Source organism: Alligator mississippiensis, chromosome 5 (genome assembly GCF_030867095.1).
Source record: "Alligator mississippiensis isolate rAllMis1 chromosome 5, rAllMis1, whole genome shotgun sequence".
Lineage (NCBI taxonomy): Eukaryota > Metazoa > Chordata > Crocodylia > Alligatoridae > Alligator > Alligator mississippiensis.
Genome location: NC_081828.1, coordinates 51403269 through 51419697, shown reverse-complemented (window position 1 = coordinate 51419697; position 16429 = coordinate 51403269). Strand labels below are relative to the sequence as shown.

General features: G+C 44.1%; 1 protein-coding gene across 3 annotated transcripts in view; it reads right to left on the bottom strand.

Moving 5' to 3' along the window:
* Nucleotides 1-3758: 3758 nt before the first annotated feature.
* Nucleotides 3759-16429, bottom strand: part of TDRD5 (tudor domain containing 5) — a 44641-nt gene continuing 31970 nt past the window's right edge. For 2 of the 3 annotated variants that reach the window (XM_019500226.2, XM_059728362.1), the window contains 3 exons: nt 16087-16296; nt 5591-5807; nt 3759-4557 (listed from right to left, as the gene is read on the bottom strand). In XM_019500226.2, coding sequence (XP_019355771.2) covers nt 4301-4557; nt 5591-5807; nt 16087-16296 — 684 coding nt within the window. In that variant the 3' untranslated portion in view covers nt 3759-4300. Of the gene's footprint in view, nt 4558-5590; nt 5808-9792; nt 9868-16086; nt 16297-16429 lie in introns of those variants that run through there. The other variant, XM_059728363.1, reaches the window with a different exon arrangement.

The following is a 16429-nucleotide window of genomic DNA, read 5'->3' as shown; positions in this document are numbered from 1 at the left end:
TGGAGGAGCTAGGGAACCTGGGGGTGCTGGGGAGAAGGGGAGATGGCAGCAGTGTTTTGCAGGTGAAGGGGTAGATGGGTCTCTTGGCAAGAAGGCAGGAAGAAATTCAGCAGCTGGGAAGGAGCTGTTTTGTAGAGGGTTATTATTATGAGAAGCAGCAGTGATGGGGGAAGCAAAAAGTGTCACATACTAGTTTAACAAGCTAAAGCATGCAATAACTTGATGTTAAAAATACATGGCCTCTTAGGTCAGTCCCCACTTCCTAGAACGCCACAGGAGAGCCTACACACAGCTGAGCCCAGATGATAGGCTTTGCTCACGAAGTCTGCACCAACGCAGCTGAATCAGCAGGTCAGTAACTTAATTACAAAGAGCAAACAGCTAATGAAATGTGCACTTCCAGAGACAGACCAGCTGGCCATTTCTGTCCCAAATGCCTTCAGAGCTGCTAAGAAAACAAACAAGCTCTCTATGATTGTGCTTGACAGATCAGGCCCGCCTGCCCCAGTTTTACAGGTGCTCTCCATCCCATTTACTCCGTTAGCAGCAAGCTGCTTTTTCCCCAGGAAAGGAAAGAAGCAGCAGAAGGATCTAACTGTAAAAGAAACTAGTGCATGAGAAACAGAAGGAGCCAAGATCCAATTAATCTCTCTGATCTCTGTATAGGGACTCACTTGTGTCAAACAGCCATTATAAAGCTGTGAAAGGACTGTCTATGGTGGCCCTATGCTGCCACCCTCACTACAATGGTTTACAGGACATGCTGGGGCACAGCTAGAAGGGACACACTGAGGCATGTTTTCACAACAATGCTCCAAGCTACAAAGTAGTGTGTATCTAGCTCTGGAAAACCTACTGTAAAAGTAGGGAGGTCCCTGGTTACTCCATCTTGAACCAGAAATCAGATAGACTCCTCCAGCTACCAAGAATTAACATCAGGTCAGATGCTGTCTTTCTTGAGGCCTGAGAACTGATAATTCTACATTTAATTTCAGTTTTTCTTTTAGCACATAGCATTTCCTTCTCCAGATGCAAATATTTTCATTAGGAAGCGTATTTCCATTAGGAAAAAGCTGGCATACTTCTCTCTTGGAATAGGCAAGGGAAAGAAAAACATTGTTCCCCAGGGTTAGATTCATGCGTACATGGAAAACAAAACGGGCACTGTTTCAGCTTTAAATGCCAACTGACTCAGAGCCCATGGGACTCATAAAAGGGTAGAAAACCTTTCACATACAACTTACATGTTTAAACTGTCTGATTACTAGCGACTTGGCCATTGCCTGCTGTTCTCAATGAGCTTGTTTAAGAGAATTCCTTTCATGAAAAATTAAGATTCGAGATTGGTCTTCCTCAGGTCACCCAAGGAAGTGAATGTTATGCCAAAAAGTTTGTCTAACATCTCTCCCAACTATACAGTTGGTCTAAAAAAAATGTATTATGAAACAAAAAATGAGCAGGGCTGTTTTAATATAGTTTTACTGTCCAACATGAAATATTTTTTTTCTTGCTGTGCTATTATTACCTGGTACCATTTCAGCGCTGGCAATCATCATCTCACAAGATGACCAGGGAAGTTGGCCTTTTTTAACATGTTCTGTGATTTAATTTCTTCTACACAGACTTCAGCAAATGCACTACAATGTACAGAGCCTGCACCCTGGTGGCACTCCAAGCTCTTCCTTGTTCTGGATTAAGAAACACTCCATGCATAAAAGCCACACTACTTATGCTTCTGTAAATCAAGGTGGACTTGGTATTTCTGCCAGCCAACTTTCAGGCTGCATGAATTAAATGGAAAATTTCATTCCTTGCTGCTGCTTATTTTTTTGCTGCCCACTGAAACTACTGGAGCCCAACAGAAGTTAGTCATTTCACAGGCTAAACTAGTACACAGTAAACAGGAACAACAAAAAATTACTAATCCAATGACGATGAAATACTGCTACATTAACATTGTTTGCCTTAAGTGTCCTAGTAGACACCAGTCTTTAAAAAACAAAACAAAAACAAATCAAGAATGCAGGTAGCTGCCTGGCTGGCTCCTTTAAAGCCTCACTCCGTCACCATCATGCTGCTGATGCAGGAGCTGGGAGGACTGTGCACGCAAGTCTTCCAGAGTAGAACTGAGTTCTACTCAGAGTTAGGGCAAGTAATAAGTTATTACGACAACCAGCAGATTTGATTCAGCAAATGCACAGAGCAAAAAGTCTTATTTCCAAATTTTTCAAAGCTCTTTAAATAGTTTTAAAGTGTGGTAAAGAGAACAGTCTCAGTCCATAGTAAGATGGCCCTGTTGATTCCATTTATTGGATAAACCTTAACTACTTACAGTTAGGGACCTACTGAATTTGTTATTTTCAAGATTCCACAAAATCTAGGCAATACCTGTGAAATCCAGGGTGGGGGGAAGAAGGGGAACTTACAGAAAGTAAAATGCTGGCTCCCTTAGGGCACTGCAGCAGTGCACCCAGGTGGGGAATGGGGGAGGGCTGCCTGCTCAAAGAGCTGCCACCCCTGCCCTTTGCCACTGATTGGCTGTGAGGGCTGCTTGACATGAGGCCTCGCTCCTCCACCCATCTGTGCCAAGGGGCAGGGCTGCATGATGGGCAGCCCCTTCAGCCAATCAGCAGTGAGGGGTGGGGCCACATGACCAGTATCTCTTGCAGCCAATCAGTCTCAAAGAATGGGGCCACCGGGGCCCCTCAGCCAGAGGTGTGATAGGGCCTGCTGTGCTCCGCCCACAAAATGACAGCTGGGCCCCACGTTCTGACCACAAAATCAGTGGGCAGCCACTGTGAATTAGGTAGGTCCCTCCTTATAGTTTGTCCCTTGGCAGGACCCTACGTTAAAACAACCTGTTTCAACTGAGCTCAAGCTGTTGAACTCTATCAGCACTGGAATAAAGTGGATTTTCAACTCAATTAAGCAAGCTCAGCTCATCTACCTTATTTGAAAGCAGCATTTTGTCTTTGTTTAAGCAAAGATTTTGAGTGTTATCCTTACATTGTGGTTCTAATCTGCCATGTCCCTAAAAGTGGCACTGCAGGGGTACAAACTTGCCCCTTGATTCCTAGTTTAAAAAAAGAGGTGCACACTTGTTCAAATGGGTAATTTTATTTATTTTTTAACTTAACTGGACAGCAGAGAATCAAGCTAGGTTCTTTCCTTCTGAATCAGCAGCAACAGTAAGAAGCTCAGACATGCTGGATCAAACCCAACCCCTTCAATATATTTGGAGATGGATAACTGAGGGGCACTTAGTGCAACCAGCAAACAGAACTGCTTGCAAGACTAAAGAGAATTCAGCACGCTCTGCCTCCCTCCTCATGGTGTCAGCAGACGTAAAAAGAGCAGTAATATTTTTATGGATGTCACCAGATACTAGTCGAATATACCCAAGCAGATCTAGTATGTAAGATGATGCCATTTTTAGCTGTGTTTCTACATTACATAGCTGCAGCATGGAGAAGAAACCAGATGAAAGGGGGGTGTTTGGGTTAATCCCCTGGATGTAGATTTAAATAAAAATTCCTCACACAATGGCAAAAGCCTCAAGGTGGTCAGAGTTACTAACAAGTCATAGAGCACTAGAAATGCCTTCTAGTTAGGACTCATGGTTTGGAAGCGAGTGGACTCAGAGGGGATTTTAGCTGAGCTGTTTCTAAATAAGGGTTGCTTAATATGACTCAGGTTTCTGTTTCTCACCTCTCAGGAACCTGAATATTCACACAATATAAGGTGACACTCAGACAAGACAATGTTTAAACTTTTCATTAAAAAGAATAACCAACGTAAGTACAACAGCAGAAAAACCCACCGCACTGAAAACAATAACATTTGTTGCTTATATACAGGAAGGCAAATAGAGACCTAGTTTCTAAGCATTTATTTTAAATTGCCTCTATTCCATGCCTACCAAGAAGTCCACCTGACCTGCTTGTTCCTCCTCCACACATGCCAACTCCAAAAAAAAAATACAAAAATAAATAAATAAATAAATAAATAAAAAAAATCGAGCAATGTAGTGGCCTCAGAGCAGCAGTAGACATACATCCAATGCCACTCAGGTGTGCTTGCTGGCATATACATGTGGGTGGGATGAACTTCTTGATGGTGGTACCTGGCACAGCAGAGAGGCAATGCAGATATGCCTTAAGTTATTAGGGGGATGGAAACCTTGTGGTCCAAGAGCATAACTGCATCTCCCACTCAGAAAGCCTCTGTTTAATTTCTCCTACTTGTCTGATGCTGTAAAATAGCAATTGGAAGCAATCCAGCTGGGATTCCGCCCCTTGCCTCACTCATCCATCTTTCTCAGGCCAGGAAACCAGCAGAAATGGCCACTGGACGTGGCTAGGCGTGCCGCAGCTCCCAGTACTGCAGTGGGCAAGCTACGAGGAATGTAGAGCTTCTGGAATGCCTGGAGCTCAGCAGCTAAGAACAGGGGGTTCTGCTCCACAGTCCCTTGATCAGGGAGGCTGGTCTTGCTGCACAATGTGAGAGTCTGGGTCCCAGAGAGGTCCTCGTTCTTCACCCTCTCTGGAATGACTTCATCTGTATTGAGAATGAGATACAAGGCACGGGCAGTCCTGCATTGACAGGTCAATGTGGGTTCCTCTTTACCCCCTCCCCTCCAAGCAGCCAGATGCCTGCACTTACCCTCACCACTGATCCCCAACCCCTCTGCATTGAGGGCAAGCACAGACACAGCAGAGCAGCAGGCTCCACAGTGGAGAGGAATGCCACAGAGGAGATGGGGAGCACAGTGCAGCTCCATGCCACCAATCCTCTGTGGCAGCTCACACCTTTGTGGGCTAACCTCTTCATAGCCCACAGGGTACCAACCCTTGGTCTAGTGGATAGGGCAAAAGCTTAGATGTGGGAGGGTTTGATTCCCAATAGTTCCAGACATACTGTGCAACTACAGTTTACCCTACAAAATGCAGATGCCACACAGAGGTGCTGTGAAGATAAAATCCATCCATTCTCACTCAATATAAGATAAGACAGAAACTTGCAGGGAGCTTTACAAGGTAAAAAGGTTTCAGTTACCCTTAATTTCAATGGTCTTATTATGGGTCACTCAATGCTTGGAAATAGGATTTCCCAGTGTTAAACAAATATACACTAATGCATGAGGCAGGAAAGCATTTTGGGAAACAACTGGATAAAGGCAACAGAAGAAACGTTAAATATCTGAAAGAGGCAAGCCAATATCACATAGGAATACACCTCAGTTCAATTCATCCTTATTTAGATACTTATGAGTGCACTTCATTGTGTAAGAGGCCAAGCCAGAAGTACGGCATCAACCCACAGTTACAAATTATCATCTGTCCATTGCAGAGATGGAAAGATTCAAGTTCCCACACATTCAGTGGAACAAGAGAACACACCAGTACACAAATTTCAGGAGTTTGGCCTCCAGCTGTAACAGCTCCTAGGTACAGCATCATGATCTATATTAACATTAACAAAAGTATCTAGGGCACTAGGGCCAGGATTCAAACTGTGCAGTGGGATACGTATGTTAATGTACTTTCAGTAATCAGATGTACTAAAATCTACTCAATAAATCCATCCATACCATTGAGTTTGTCCAGAGATAAGGGCACTGCTGCACATGAAGCAGAGGCAGGTGCTGCTGTAAGACACTGGGCACTGTCAGGAAGTATTTCATTCCAACCAGACTCAGCTTGACTTGGTTCTGCTGGCTGCTGGGAATGGATTAGGGAAATATAAAATTCTTCCTGTGACTTGGATAAACTAGCAGGATCTGAAGACTCTCCAAGAGAGTCTGATGTCTGCAATCAAATAAAGAACAGAAGAGAAAGCAGGATTAATACATGTGCAATTCAACAACTACCCTGATACATATATTTAAGTGCTTAGGCATAACTGGATTCCTAGCACCTGGATTTTTTTTTTTTTGATCAAACAAATTATGACAGCATCTCCTCCATAAAACAGAAGGCAGCCTCTCCTCCACAGGCTCCAGGGTGGACAGTTGCTTACTACAACTTACAAACTACTATCCCTGCTCATCTCTTTAAAAAATATCAACAAAATGTTGTGTGACCATAATCACTCCTGAGTTGACAGAGGCCCAAGAGAGAGCTAACAAAAGGCAGCAAGTAAAAGCAAGGGAATTTGAACCGAGATTAAGTAGGCCACTCAACTTCTTGTAAATAGTGAAGGGTCAAATCACTGAAAGTTGTAGATAACAGAAAATTATTTTTGTTGGTCAAAACTGGAGACTATGGCGCTCTTGAAGACGCACAGAAAGTTAGATGACTGAGTAGTTTGAAGGTCAACTAAACTCAGTGTTGACAAATGCAAGGAAAGCACATTTGGAAAGAACAAAGAGAACTACTCCAATGTAACTGCGGTCCAAATTAAGCAACCATTAAGGAGAGATGTGAGCAGCACACTGATACCAGTAGCTCCATCCATTGCAGCAGCGAAAGCAGCAAATCAAATGTTAGGGGCAATAAAAATAGGATTGAAAATCATGAAATTATCTTAATGGCACTGCCGCTGAGGACAACCTGCACTGACTTCTTGACAATGTCACAAAAGAGGAAGAGAAGAAATAAGAGAGATACAAAGACAGGTGAAGGAAGAAGTTACCAGAATAGAAAAAGTTGCACAAGCAGAGACCGAAGACACTAAGGCTATTAAGTCTACAGAAGAGACAACAAAAGTATACAGAATAATGCATGACAGATGAGGTATGACAGGCATTTCTTTCTCCTAATACAAAAACTGGAAAGACAAGTAATGAAAACTGATAACAGAAAATGCTACTTACACATAATTCATCTGTAGAATTTAGGACCACGACAATTTCATTAAAGCCAGGAGATTAGAAGGATTCAAAAAAAGGGATTCCATATTAATAGTCAATAATGAGACTATTCTACAGTTAAATGAGATAGCACAAAAATAGGTATAGGCCAGAAACCATCAAGGCTTCAGGGTATAAACCAACCAATAAATGCTCAAGGTCAGAACGTAACTTCTACCAGACAGGAATTTCCCTCTGGGATCAAAACAATGTGCGGTTTACTGATTAATCAGTTGTTTAATACTGAAATAGACATATTTAAGCTAGATGACGACAAATCCAATATCCACAAGCCATCCTCTTCTGTCTCCGTCCCTTCTCTTCTTCCCTGCTTAATAACTAGGGAAGACTAATTGTAGTTCCACACAAATTTCATAATTCTTGACCTTCAGCACTGGAACTATCCATGCTACTTTGATATGCAGCTCTGCATTTGTAGAGAAATGGCATACTAGCACTATTAGTCAGACTGTATTTATTGTCCTCCGGCTACCAATGACACAATAGTAGCGGTCATTGTGCCCAAAGTGAGCTTGATAAATAATCCTTCCTAGGCTCACCATTATGACTCCTCCTCTGTGTCTCCTCTAAGACCTTGTAGTGGTGGAGGGGCTTGCACATCCCAGTGATCTTCAGAGCTGTCACCCAGAGTATCACACTCCTGGTCTTTTCATTCCATCCAGGAAGAGCACACACCAACTGCTGAAACTTTCTTAGCCCGACGAAGGGTTTTTGAACCCGAAAGCTTGCTTAGTAACTTTTCTCCAACTATTTGGGTTGGTCTAATAAAAGATATTAAATTCACCCAAGGAACCTTGTCTGCCTATGTCCTTAGACCAACATGGCTACAACCTAAACCCCTACACTCCTGGTAGGGTCACTCAGGGCAAACAGTCCTGAGGGGAGGTTCCAAACAAACCACAGTCCAACCTTAAGTCCTCAATGGCAGATCAGGTAAAAGATAACGTCAGGATCTTAACAGCTGTAAAGACAGAAGAAGGCTGCAGCAAGATGGAGATCTCCTGTTGCCTCCATTGCCACAGGGCCCAGATCTCCACCTTGTCAAAATCATGGGATTGCTGTCTCCATGCACCAGCATCCTCATGTTAAGGTCACATTCAGGCTTCTACCACAGGAAACAACATGCTCTCTTGTATCAACCTCCAATAACTCCTGTTATAATGGACCAGTGATGACAGAGACAGGAATAGTGAATCTGGCAGTCTCCAGCCACAATACTGCACACAGGCAATGATAGCCTGATGGCTATTGTGCACCTGAGATGAGAAAGGGGTGCAATTCAGCAGCCGCTACCATGACTAAGCAGTCCTAGTCAGGATTCCCTCTGCTACCCCCACATAGAGAAGGGGTTAGAAAAAGGTCCTAAGCCTAGGCAGTCTTATCCGCTCCTGTCTAGATAACTGTGTCCAGCGGGTTCACTCTCTCTGCAGTTGAAAACATCATAAGACGACAATGATTTTTGCAACATGGAGCATTCACACTTTGATAGATAACCAAAACAATGAATGACCAGAAAGAAGAACTGCCATCATCTCCAGGGAACTAGCAAGATACAACATCGACATTGCAACTCTAAGAGAGAGAAGATGACCAGAAGAGGGAAGTAGATAGAGGCTATACATTCTTCTGGAAAGGAAAACCAGCCAAGGAAAGACACATTCACAGCATCAGCTTCATCATCAACAAACAGTTTGTTAGTTAACTTAGAGCTCCTTGTGAGCATTAATAAATGACTTACGACCCACTACCTTAAACTCAGCAACAATGATTATGCTACTGTCCTCAGCATGTAAGCTGCATTGCCTGATGCTGACGATGATGTCAAAGAATAGTTCTGCTCCAACCTTGCCCACATACTGACTAATATTTGCAAGGAGAACAAGACCATTCTCTCTGGTGACTTCAAAGCCAGAGTCAGATATGACCTGGAACTCTGGAGTGGCACCATTGGAAAGGAAGGAGTAGGCAAAGCCAACTCCAACAGAATCCTCTTCACAAGCAAATGTGTGGAACATGGTCTCGGCATCACAAACATCATCTTCAGACAGAGTGACAAATACAAGACCATCTGCAGACACATTAACTCTAAGCACTGGCACCTCCATGACTCTGTTAAACAAGCTTGTGATCGCGTGGATGTCCATACTACACAAGCCATGCGAGGAACTGATGACTACTGGACAGATCAACAGCTTGCTCTGAAACACTGGAAACAGCCAAAAGCAATGCAAAGGACTCTCAACACCAAATCTCTTTAAGACCCAAAGTTTTGTAAGAATCTCCAACTGTGTCTCTATGAAAAGCTGTCTGCCCCAGCTACAAATGAAGACGACACAGAGGAAATCTGAAAGGGGTTTAAAACCATCATCAATATGGCCTGTGCTGAATCTACTGGCTATACCATCCACTGACACCAAGACTGGTTTGATGAGAGTGATACCAAGATCCAAGCCCTCCTCAATTGAAAGAGAAGGGCTCATTTTGCTTGGCAAGATGACACATGAACTGAGCAAAAGAAAGAGATGTATTAGCTCCTCAAATCAAGGATCTGGGAAATCAAAAAATGAGTGGTGGCACGATAAAAATCAAAGAGATCCAGCTCTATGCTGACAAACATGATGTGCATAGCTTTTCCCAGGCAATGAAAGCCATCTACTGCCCAACTTCCTATAGTCCTGCTTTCCTGTGATCACAGGATGGCTCAACACTCCTCAAAGACAATGAAGCTATCCAAACGAGATGGAAAGAACACTTTGATGCACTCCTGAACTGAGAGTCAAATGTGGTAGATACCACCACCGAGTCATCACCCAACACCCTGAAAGGGGATCCCTCACCCTGTGAGAACTATCAAGGTATGGCCCTCCTCCGTCCCACAGCAGGGAAAATCCTTGCCCACATCCTCCTGAACCATCTTTTACCTCTTGCTGAGGAAGTCCTGCCAGAATCTTAGTGTGGTTTCAAACATCCCATGGGGCAGTTGACATCTTTGTTGCCTGCCAGAGATAAGAAAAGTGTTGGGAACAACACCAGGACCTGTTTTTGGCCTTCATTGACCTTACTAAGGCCTTTGATTCCAACAATCATGAAACATTATAGAAAGTACTGGCCAGATTTGGATGCCCTGAAAAGTACATCAAGGTCCTGAAGCTCCTCCGTTACCAGATGACTATGACCGTTCTGTGTAGTGGATTGGAGACAAATCCATTTGTCCAAAGTGGGGTCAAACAAGGATGTGTTGTTACCCCCATTCTGGTCTCCATTTTCCTGACAGTCATCCTGGTTCTCATAAAGGACCACCTTCCTTCTGGAATTGACACTGAGTACCAAATGGATGGAAGGCTCTTCAATCTGGGTCGTTTTTGCTCAAAAACCAAAGTATGTGAAACAACCATCCTTGACCTTCAATATGCCAATGATAGCACCATCCTTGCACACGAAACCTCCAGGCAGCGCTGGCTCTTTCTGGAAAGGCCTACTGAGCTTTGACCTCTCTCTCTCAACACTGAGAAGACTAAAGTGTTCTATCAGCCTGCCCTAGGCCATGAATGTGACCCCTCCTCCCCCACATTACCGTTGAGGGAAAGACTCTGGAGGTAGTCCCCTAGCTTGGTAGCCACCTCTCACAGAGAGTTAACGCTGATGAAGAGATCCAGCACAGGAGACGGTGCTTAAGTGCCTCCTTTAGAACATTGCTCCAGTGTGGCTTTATTCACCACAGTCTACAGAAAAACACCAAGATCCAGGCCTATAATACAGTCATCATCCCTACTCTCCTCTACGGATGTGAAATGTGGGTGACCTACTGTCATCATCTCAAGAAACTGGAGACGTATTACCGGCGATGCCTCTGGAAAATCCTCCACATCAAATGGGAAGATTACCACATAAATGCTAGTAAGCCTTGCTGAAGCCAATGTTACCAACATTGAGCCTGCGATCCTCAAGCATCAACTTCACACTGTGTGTGGATGCCTGACTCTCAACTCCCAAAACAAGTGTTCTACTCTCACCTTAAAATGGTCTGAGATCTCACAGTGGCCAGAGGAAACGCTACAAGAATGTATGGAATGCATACCTCAAGGAAACGGATGCCAACATCAACACTTGGGAGAAGCTAGCTGCTGACTGACTTCAATGGTGCTGAAATCTCAAGCAAATGACAGCTTGTTTCAAGGTAAAGCATCTTCCCCTCAAAGCAGAGAAGAGAGCAGAGGAAGGATAAGGAGAGGAAACCCAGCCTGAAGCCTACTCTCCCCTGCAGAAAGTTCTGCAACTTCTGCAGATGGATCTGTCTCTCAAGAACTAGACTCTTAAGTCATCTCAAGACCCATTAATGAGCTGTGGTAAAGACCATCCTCGAATTCAGGGACTGTGGGTGACAACAGTTATGACTCCTAGCCTCACGCCTCAAATTCATTCAGCAGTAAGATGGAAGATCACACTGCAATTTAAGGGCTTCTACCCCCTGAGCCACAGACACCGGTTGTTAATATAGAGAATTCTCCCTCTCTAGCAATCAACTGTTAAATTCATTTCCATGACCCCATTTGGAATAAGTTACCTAAAGACATTGTGGCATCTCCAACCACGGAAGTTTTCAAGACCATGTTAAATGGACACTTGACAAGGATGGTTTAGTCAGGGATGATTCTGCCTTGAGCAGGGGGATGTACTAAATGACCACGTGAGATCCCTTTCAGCCCTACCTTACTATAATCCTACAATGCAAGATCAGGCCCATGGTGTGACACTGCATGAAGCAGACTTGTCAGGGTAGCCATCTGCAACAGAGCTAATCACAGAACTCATGCAAGGGCATCACTGACAAACAGACTAGTTCTCTGGATACTGACAAGCATTCTTCACAACCAGATGCAATCAACACATTAATACTGAACTGCTGAGTCTGGACACATACCTGCAGGTACAACAAAATTACTTTTGGGGGGTTTCCCTTGCTTACTCACCCTTTGTTATGGTAATGGAATCACCATTATTGACTGGCAATCTAATGCATACACTTCCCTACAGAGTTCTGCCAATGCACCCATTCTTATCTGCAACCACTTATCCCTGACTTACAAGATCCCAGACTGAACCTTCTTTTAGCAAAGACTGCTAACCATACCAAAGCATCAGCAAGAGGAAAGTCCAACACAAACATCCTGGATTAGGGTAAATCATTAACATTCTGTCTCTCTCTACTTTGAATTATGCCTGCACTGCAAATTGAAGGTGTGGGTGTAGCACAACCAAGCATACTCTAAGTAGCAAGGGTAACAACAGCTGTGAAAACATGATAGCGCTGGCTTTAATGCAAACTGATAACTAGCATACAAACTCACCAGGGGTCTTGGTTAAGTTTGCTGGCTGTTAGCACACGTTAAAGCCCATACTGGTTAAAATCTAGTATTAGTACTCAAGGCAATTTAGATTTAGCTAGTGGAGATACGCTAGCTTGTGCTATGCTTCCGTCTTTATTTTGCTGCGTGGATGTGCTCATGTATAACAGACTGAACTTCAGAGGTATTCAATGATGACAAGCACCAAAATAAGAACCTAGATAGGTCTGCAGTTGGACGTTAATATTGTTGTGTCTAATTTGGCCAAGTATTTCAGTTTAACAAAAACCAAGATTTTACAGAGCCTAAAAACCATAAAATATGGTTTTAGGAATACTGAAATAAATATAAAAACGAAAACATCCCAGCACAATAAGCCAGACAGCAGGCATTTACCTTCAACCCTGCAATGGGTTCCAGGATTTTTTCCAGTTTTCTGCACTGAGGATTCCGATTTTTTAACTACTGTGGTATTTACACGATCTAAAAGTGACAACATATTATCCAATGTCTCTTCACAGGCAGAAAAGTGCCATTTTTAAGAGGGCACATAAGCCAAGAAGAGTCCCCATATAGTTTGTGTGGAAGGAAGAGAAACTGCAACTAAGGCTACATCTATACCCTGACACCAGAACTGTGATTATAGCACAGGCAAGCATATCAACACTAATGTTAATTGAGGTAGGATAGACAGCAACAGTGAAGATACAGTGGCACAGACTTCAACATGGACTAGCGATCCTAATAATTGCCCAGGATCCTCAGGCAGGTTTGTATAGTCTAGGCTGATGTCTAGGCTGCTGCAGCTTCACTACTTCTGGTAGCCATGCCAGCTAAATTAAGACTATATGTCTACACCCAGGTTAGCTTTAAGGCACAGCACATCACTGAAGGGGCACAACTGTTAGGTTCCTTAACAAGGAACCTAAACCCCTCCCTTGTCTAAATATCAAACAAAAATGTATAACCAAGCACAGAAAGTTAAAATCAGGTTCTGGAAAGCTGCCACTTCTCAGATCTTAGAGGGTGGAAGTGAGCCATCATCTCCTGCAAACTTCAGCAGGTGGGTGCAAGATGTGTATGGGACATGCTTTAGGAAAACTGTACATGTAACGGGCAAACTGAGTTATGCTCAGGTTCTTAGCATAACTTTAGACTTTCCCAGAACTAAGGAATTAAATTGTACAGAGTGCCTTATAAGGCACTGGGAAAGGTGAGAGCTATGATTGGTATGATGGGCTAACCAGGTACAGTAGTTTCCCTAAAAGGAAAGGAAACCAAAAACGGAATAGGATTGGAGTACCTTATCTAAAAAGATGAGGTAAGAAATTTGAGGATTGGACAGTTTGAGATGAGACAGTAGTGGACAAACAAAGAGACAGCGTGTGCTCTGTGTTGCCACTCTGGGGAGACAGAAGCAACCTTGGAATTATTGCTTTGAGTAACAAGGAATCTAGAAACTAACATCCCACACACCCAGCAGAGGATGTGAGGCTGGTACCACCAAAGGTCGCTGTTGGACCAAAGGTCCAACACCTGAAGGAACTGCTTGCCAGGTTGTATTACAAGGATAATAAGCTTGTAATAAAGCCTAGGGTTTAACTAATAAAGTTCACTTGATACCAAATTGGACAAGGGGCCATGTCAATACTTGGGGGTCTCTGGTAAAAGGAAGCCTGGGGCAACAGTACATAGGTAAGATGTTGGGGAGTGAGAGGGAGGAGAAAGAGGGTCACTGATAGTGAAGAGGAATAAAAGGGAAAGGGAGAGGGAGACTTGTTCTTGCGAAAAACTCCCTTAAAATCTTACACGTGTATTTGTAACATAATATTAAGCTTTTTGTTTCTATATTAATAGAATGCCTTCACTTTGCCCGCTCCAGATCTGCCTATCCCTATTCTCTCCAGTCCCAAGATACTTTTTCATCTCAGTGCCCTAAGGTAGTTCCTACCCACCCTCTCATCCAGGCTTACCCACATCGCCACTTTTTCAGGAGTGAAAGAGAGAAAACTGAGAATACCATAAAACTCTTCTACTGATTTTTTAAAAAACCTTTCACATGCTCAGGATGAGAGGGGGCCCAGAAAATTTCTTTTGTGGGGGATGTTGGTTGGGGCACTGAAAATAAATTAGGCTTCTGAACTGGAAACTAGCCGTGGTCTCAACTCTGGAGTTTCACAGACACAGGCATAAAATTGTCCTAGTCTAGTAAAACACATGTTTGTTCAGTCCTTCTGCTCCCAGGAAAACCAAGAAAAGTATCTGTTAATTCTTTTCAACAAAAATGGAATTACTTTCCTTAAAATGTATCCATGAAAATAAGTCATATAGGCACAAGTCACTCATATAGAAAACAAGAAATATTTCATTTCTTAGATTAACAATTTTTTTTTTTTTTAGGGGTGCACCAATAGATTGTGGGGGCTGATACCGATAGCCAATTTCTGAGGTGTACTGGCCGATACTAATCTGATTTCCGATACAGCATGGAGAGCTGCGTGCAGCTGGTAAGTCTGTTGTGGTAGAAGGGGAAGGAAGGAAAGGGGAGGGGAGGGGAGGGGAAGGGGGAGCAGATCAAGGCCCCTATGGTGAGGGAGGGAATGAGGCTGGGACAGGGGCTGGGGTAAACACTGCCCAGCCAGGGCAGGTGTGGGATGGAATTGCAGCTCGTCCAGGAGGTGTGGGGGGAGGGCAACTCCCATCACTGCGTGCACCCCAGGAGAGCATGGGGCAGGTGGGCGGGCGGCAAATGCTCTGGATCTGCACAGGACGCAGGTGGGGTAGGCTGCAGCTGCACCAGGCTGTGCTTGGGGTGGCAGTGGCACTGGGAGGGAGTTACGGGGCTGCAGGGCCCCAAAATTCCCTGTAGCCCTCCTCCCAGCACCACTGTCACCCACCCCGAGCGCAGCCCAGCTCAAACCCTCCCCCCCCTCCAAGTGCCGGGAAGAGCCTGGCAGTCCCGGCCCCATCCTGCAGCTGCCGCCCACGCCCCACACCAATCTGGGAGCACAGGCCACCCCTCACCCCCCCCCCCCCCCCGTGCCCTCCCGGGGTACACGCCAAAGCGAGAGCCACCCTACACTCCGTCCCAGCTGGACAGCGCGTCGCCCAGCCCCACTCCTCCCTCACTGCAGGGGCCTTGATCTGTCCCCTCACCTTCCCCCCCTCGCCACACCAGACTTAACAACTGCACGCAGCTCTCCAAGCTGCCAGGCTGCACTCCTTGCTGCCTACATGCTGTGCACGTGTACTTAATAGGCCAAATTATCAGCCACATCAGGCCGATTTCCAATACATTCAATTTTCTTTATATCAGTGCCGATCCAATATAGGACCAATGTATCGGCACACCTAATTTTTTTTAGGTAAAATATTCTGAACTGCTTTATAATTAAAATTGTCACCAACAACTGGATGCACCAACAAGGAAAAGGAAGCATATGGGATATTTCAAATGAGTGCATAGGTAAGGTAAGCATAATGTGAATAAATTGACTAAAGAAAAATCTTCTCATTAGTGAGATGTAATAGATTGCAGAATAACCTCTTTAGAGAAGTGATGAGGCCTTTGAAATTAGACTGAACAAAACCCCAGGGAATTTACAGCATGATAATTTTCTGCTGATCCCCAGTGCGCCCAAATTAGCCGTCACTAACTTAAATTATTTACACAGCCTTTGTCATTCATCTAACCAGTTTATGGAGAAACACTTACTACTAAATACCTTTAGGGTTCTTCCCAGTTTCTCCATGGAATCAGCAAATGCAGGAAACTGTACTTCAAGCACAGTATTTTTAGAACCCATTGAGAAAGTGTCACCATCATGCATTTTTCCACCTCCCTCCCTCCCCAAAAACCTACAAAGTAACCTGTGTAAGCAGCTCTTTGCTTTCCTGGATCTGATCCTGTTCTCCATTTCTGGAAATCTGGCTAGAAGATACCACAGTATCCACTGTATCAGGGCCCACGTTAGTCTGCTTCTTCAGGGTTTGCAGAGGCAACCAGTTCTCGTCCCAGATGTCCGTACACACAGTGACTGGCTCCAGGTAAGGCAACTCCAGAGGAAAATTACCAACATCCTGGAAAATTTTTCAAAAGAAACAAAACTCTGAAGAAGAAAACAGCTATCTGAACTTGATATTCTATATATACTTCTATTCTGTGAAGAACATGGAAGCAAATTAATAAAGGGCAGAGGGGAATTATTTTATC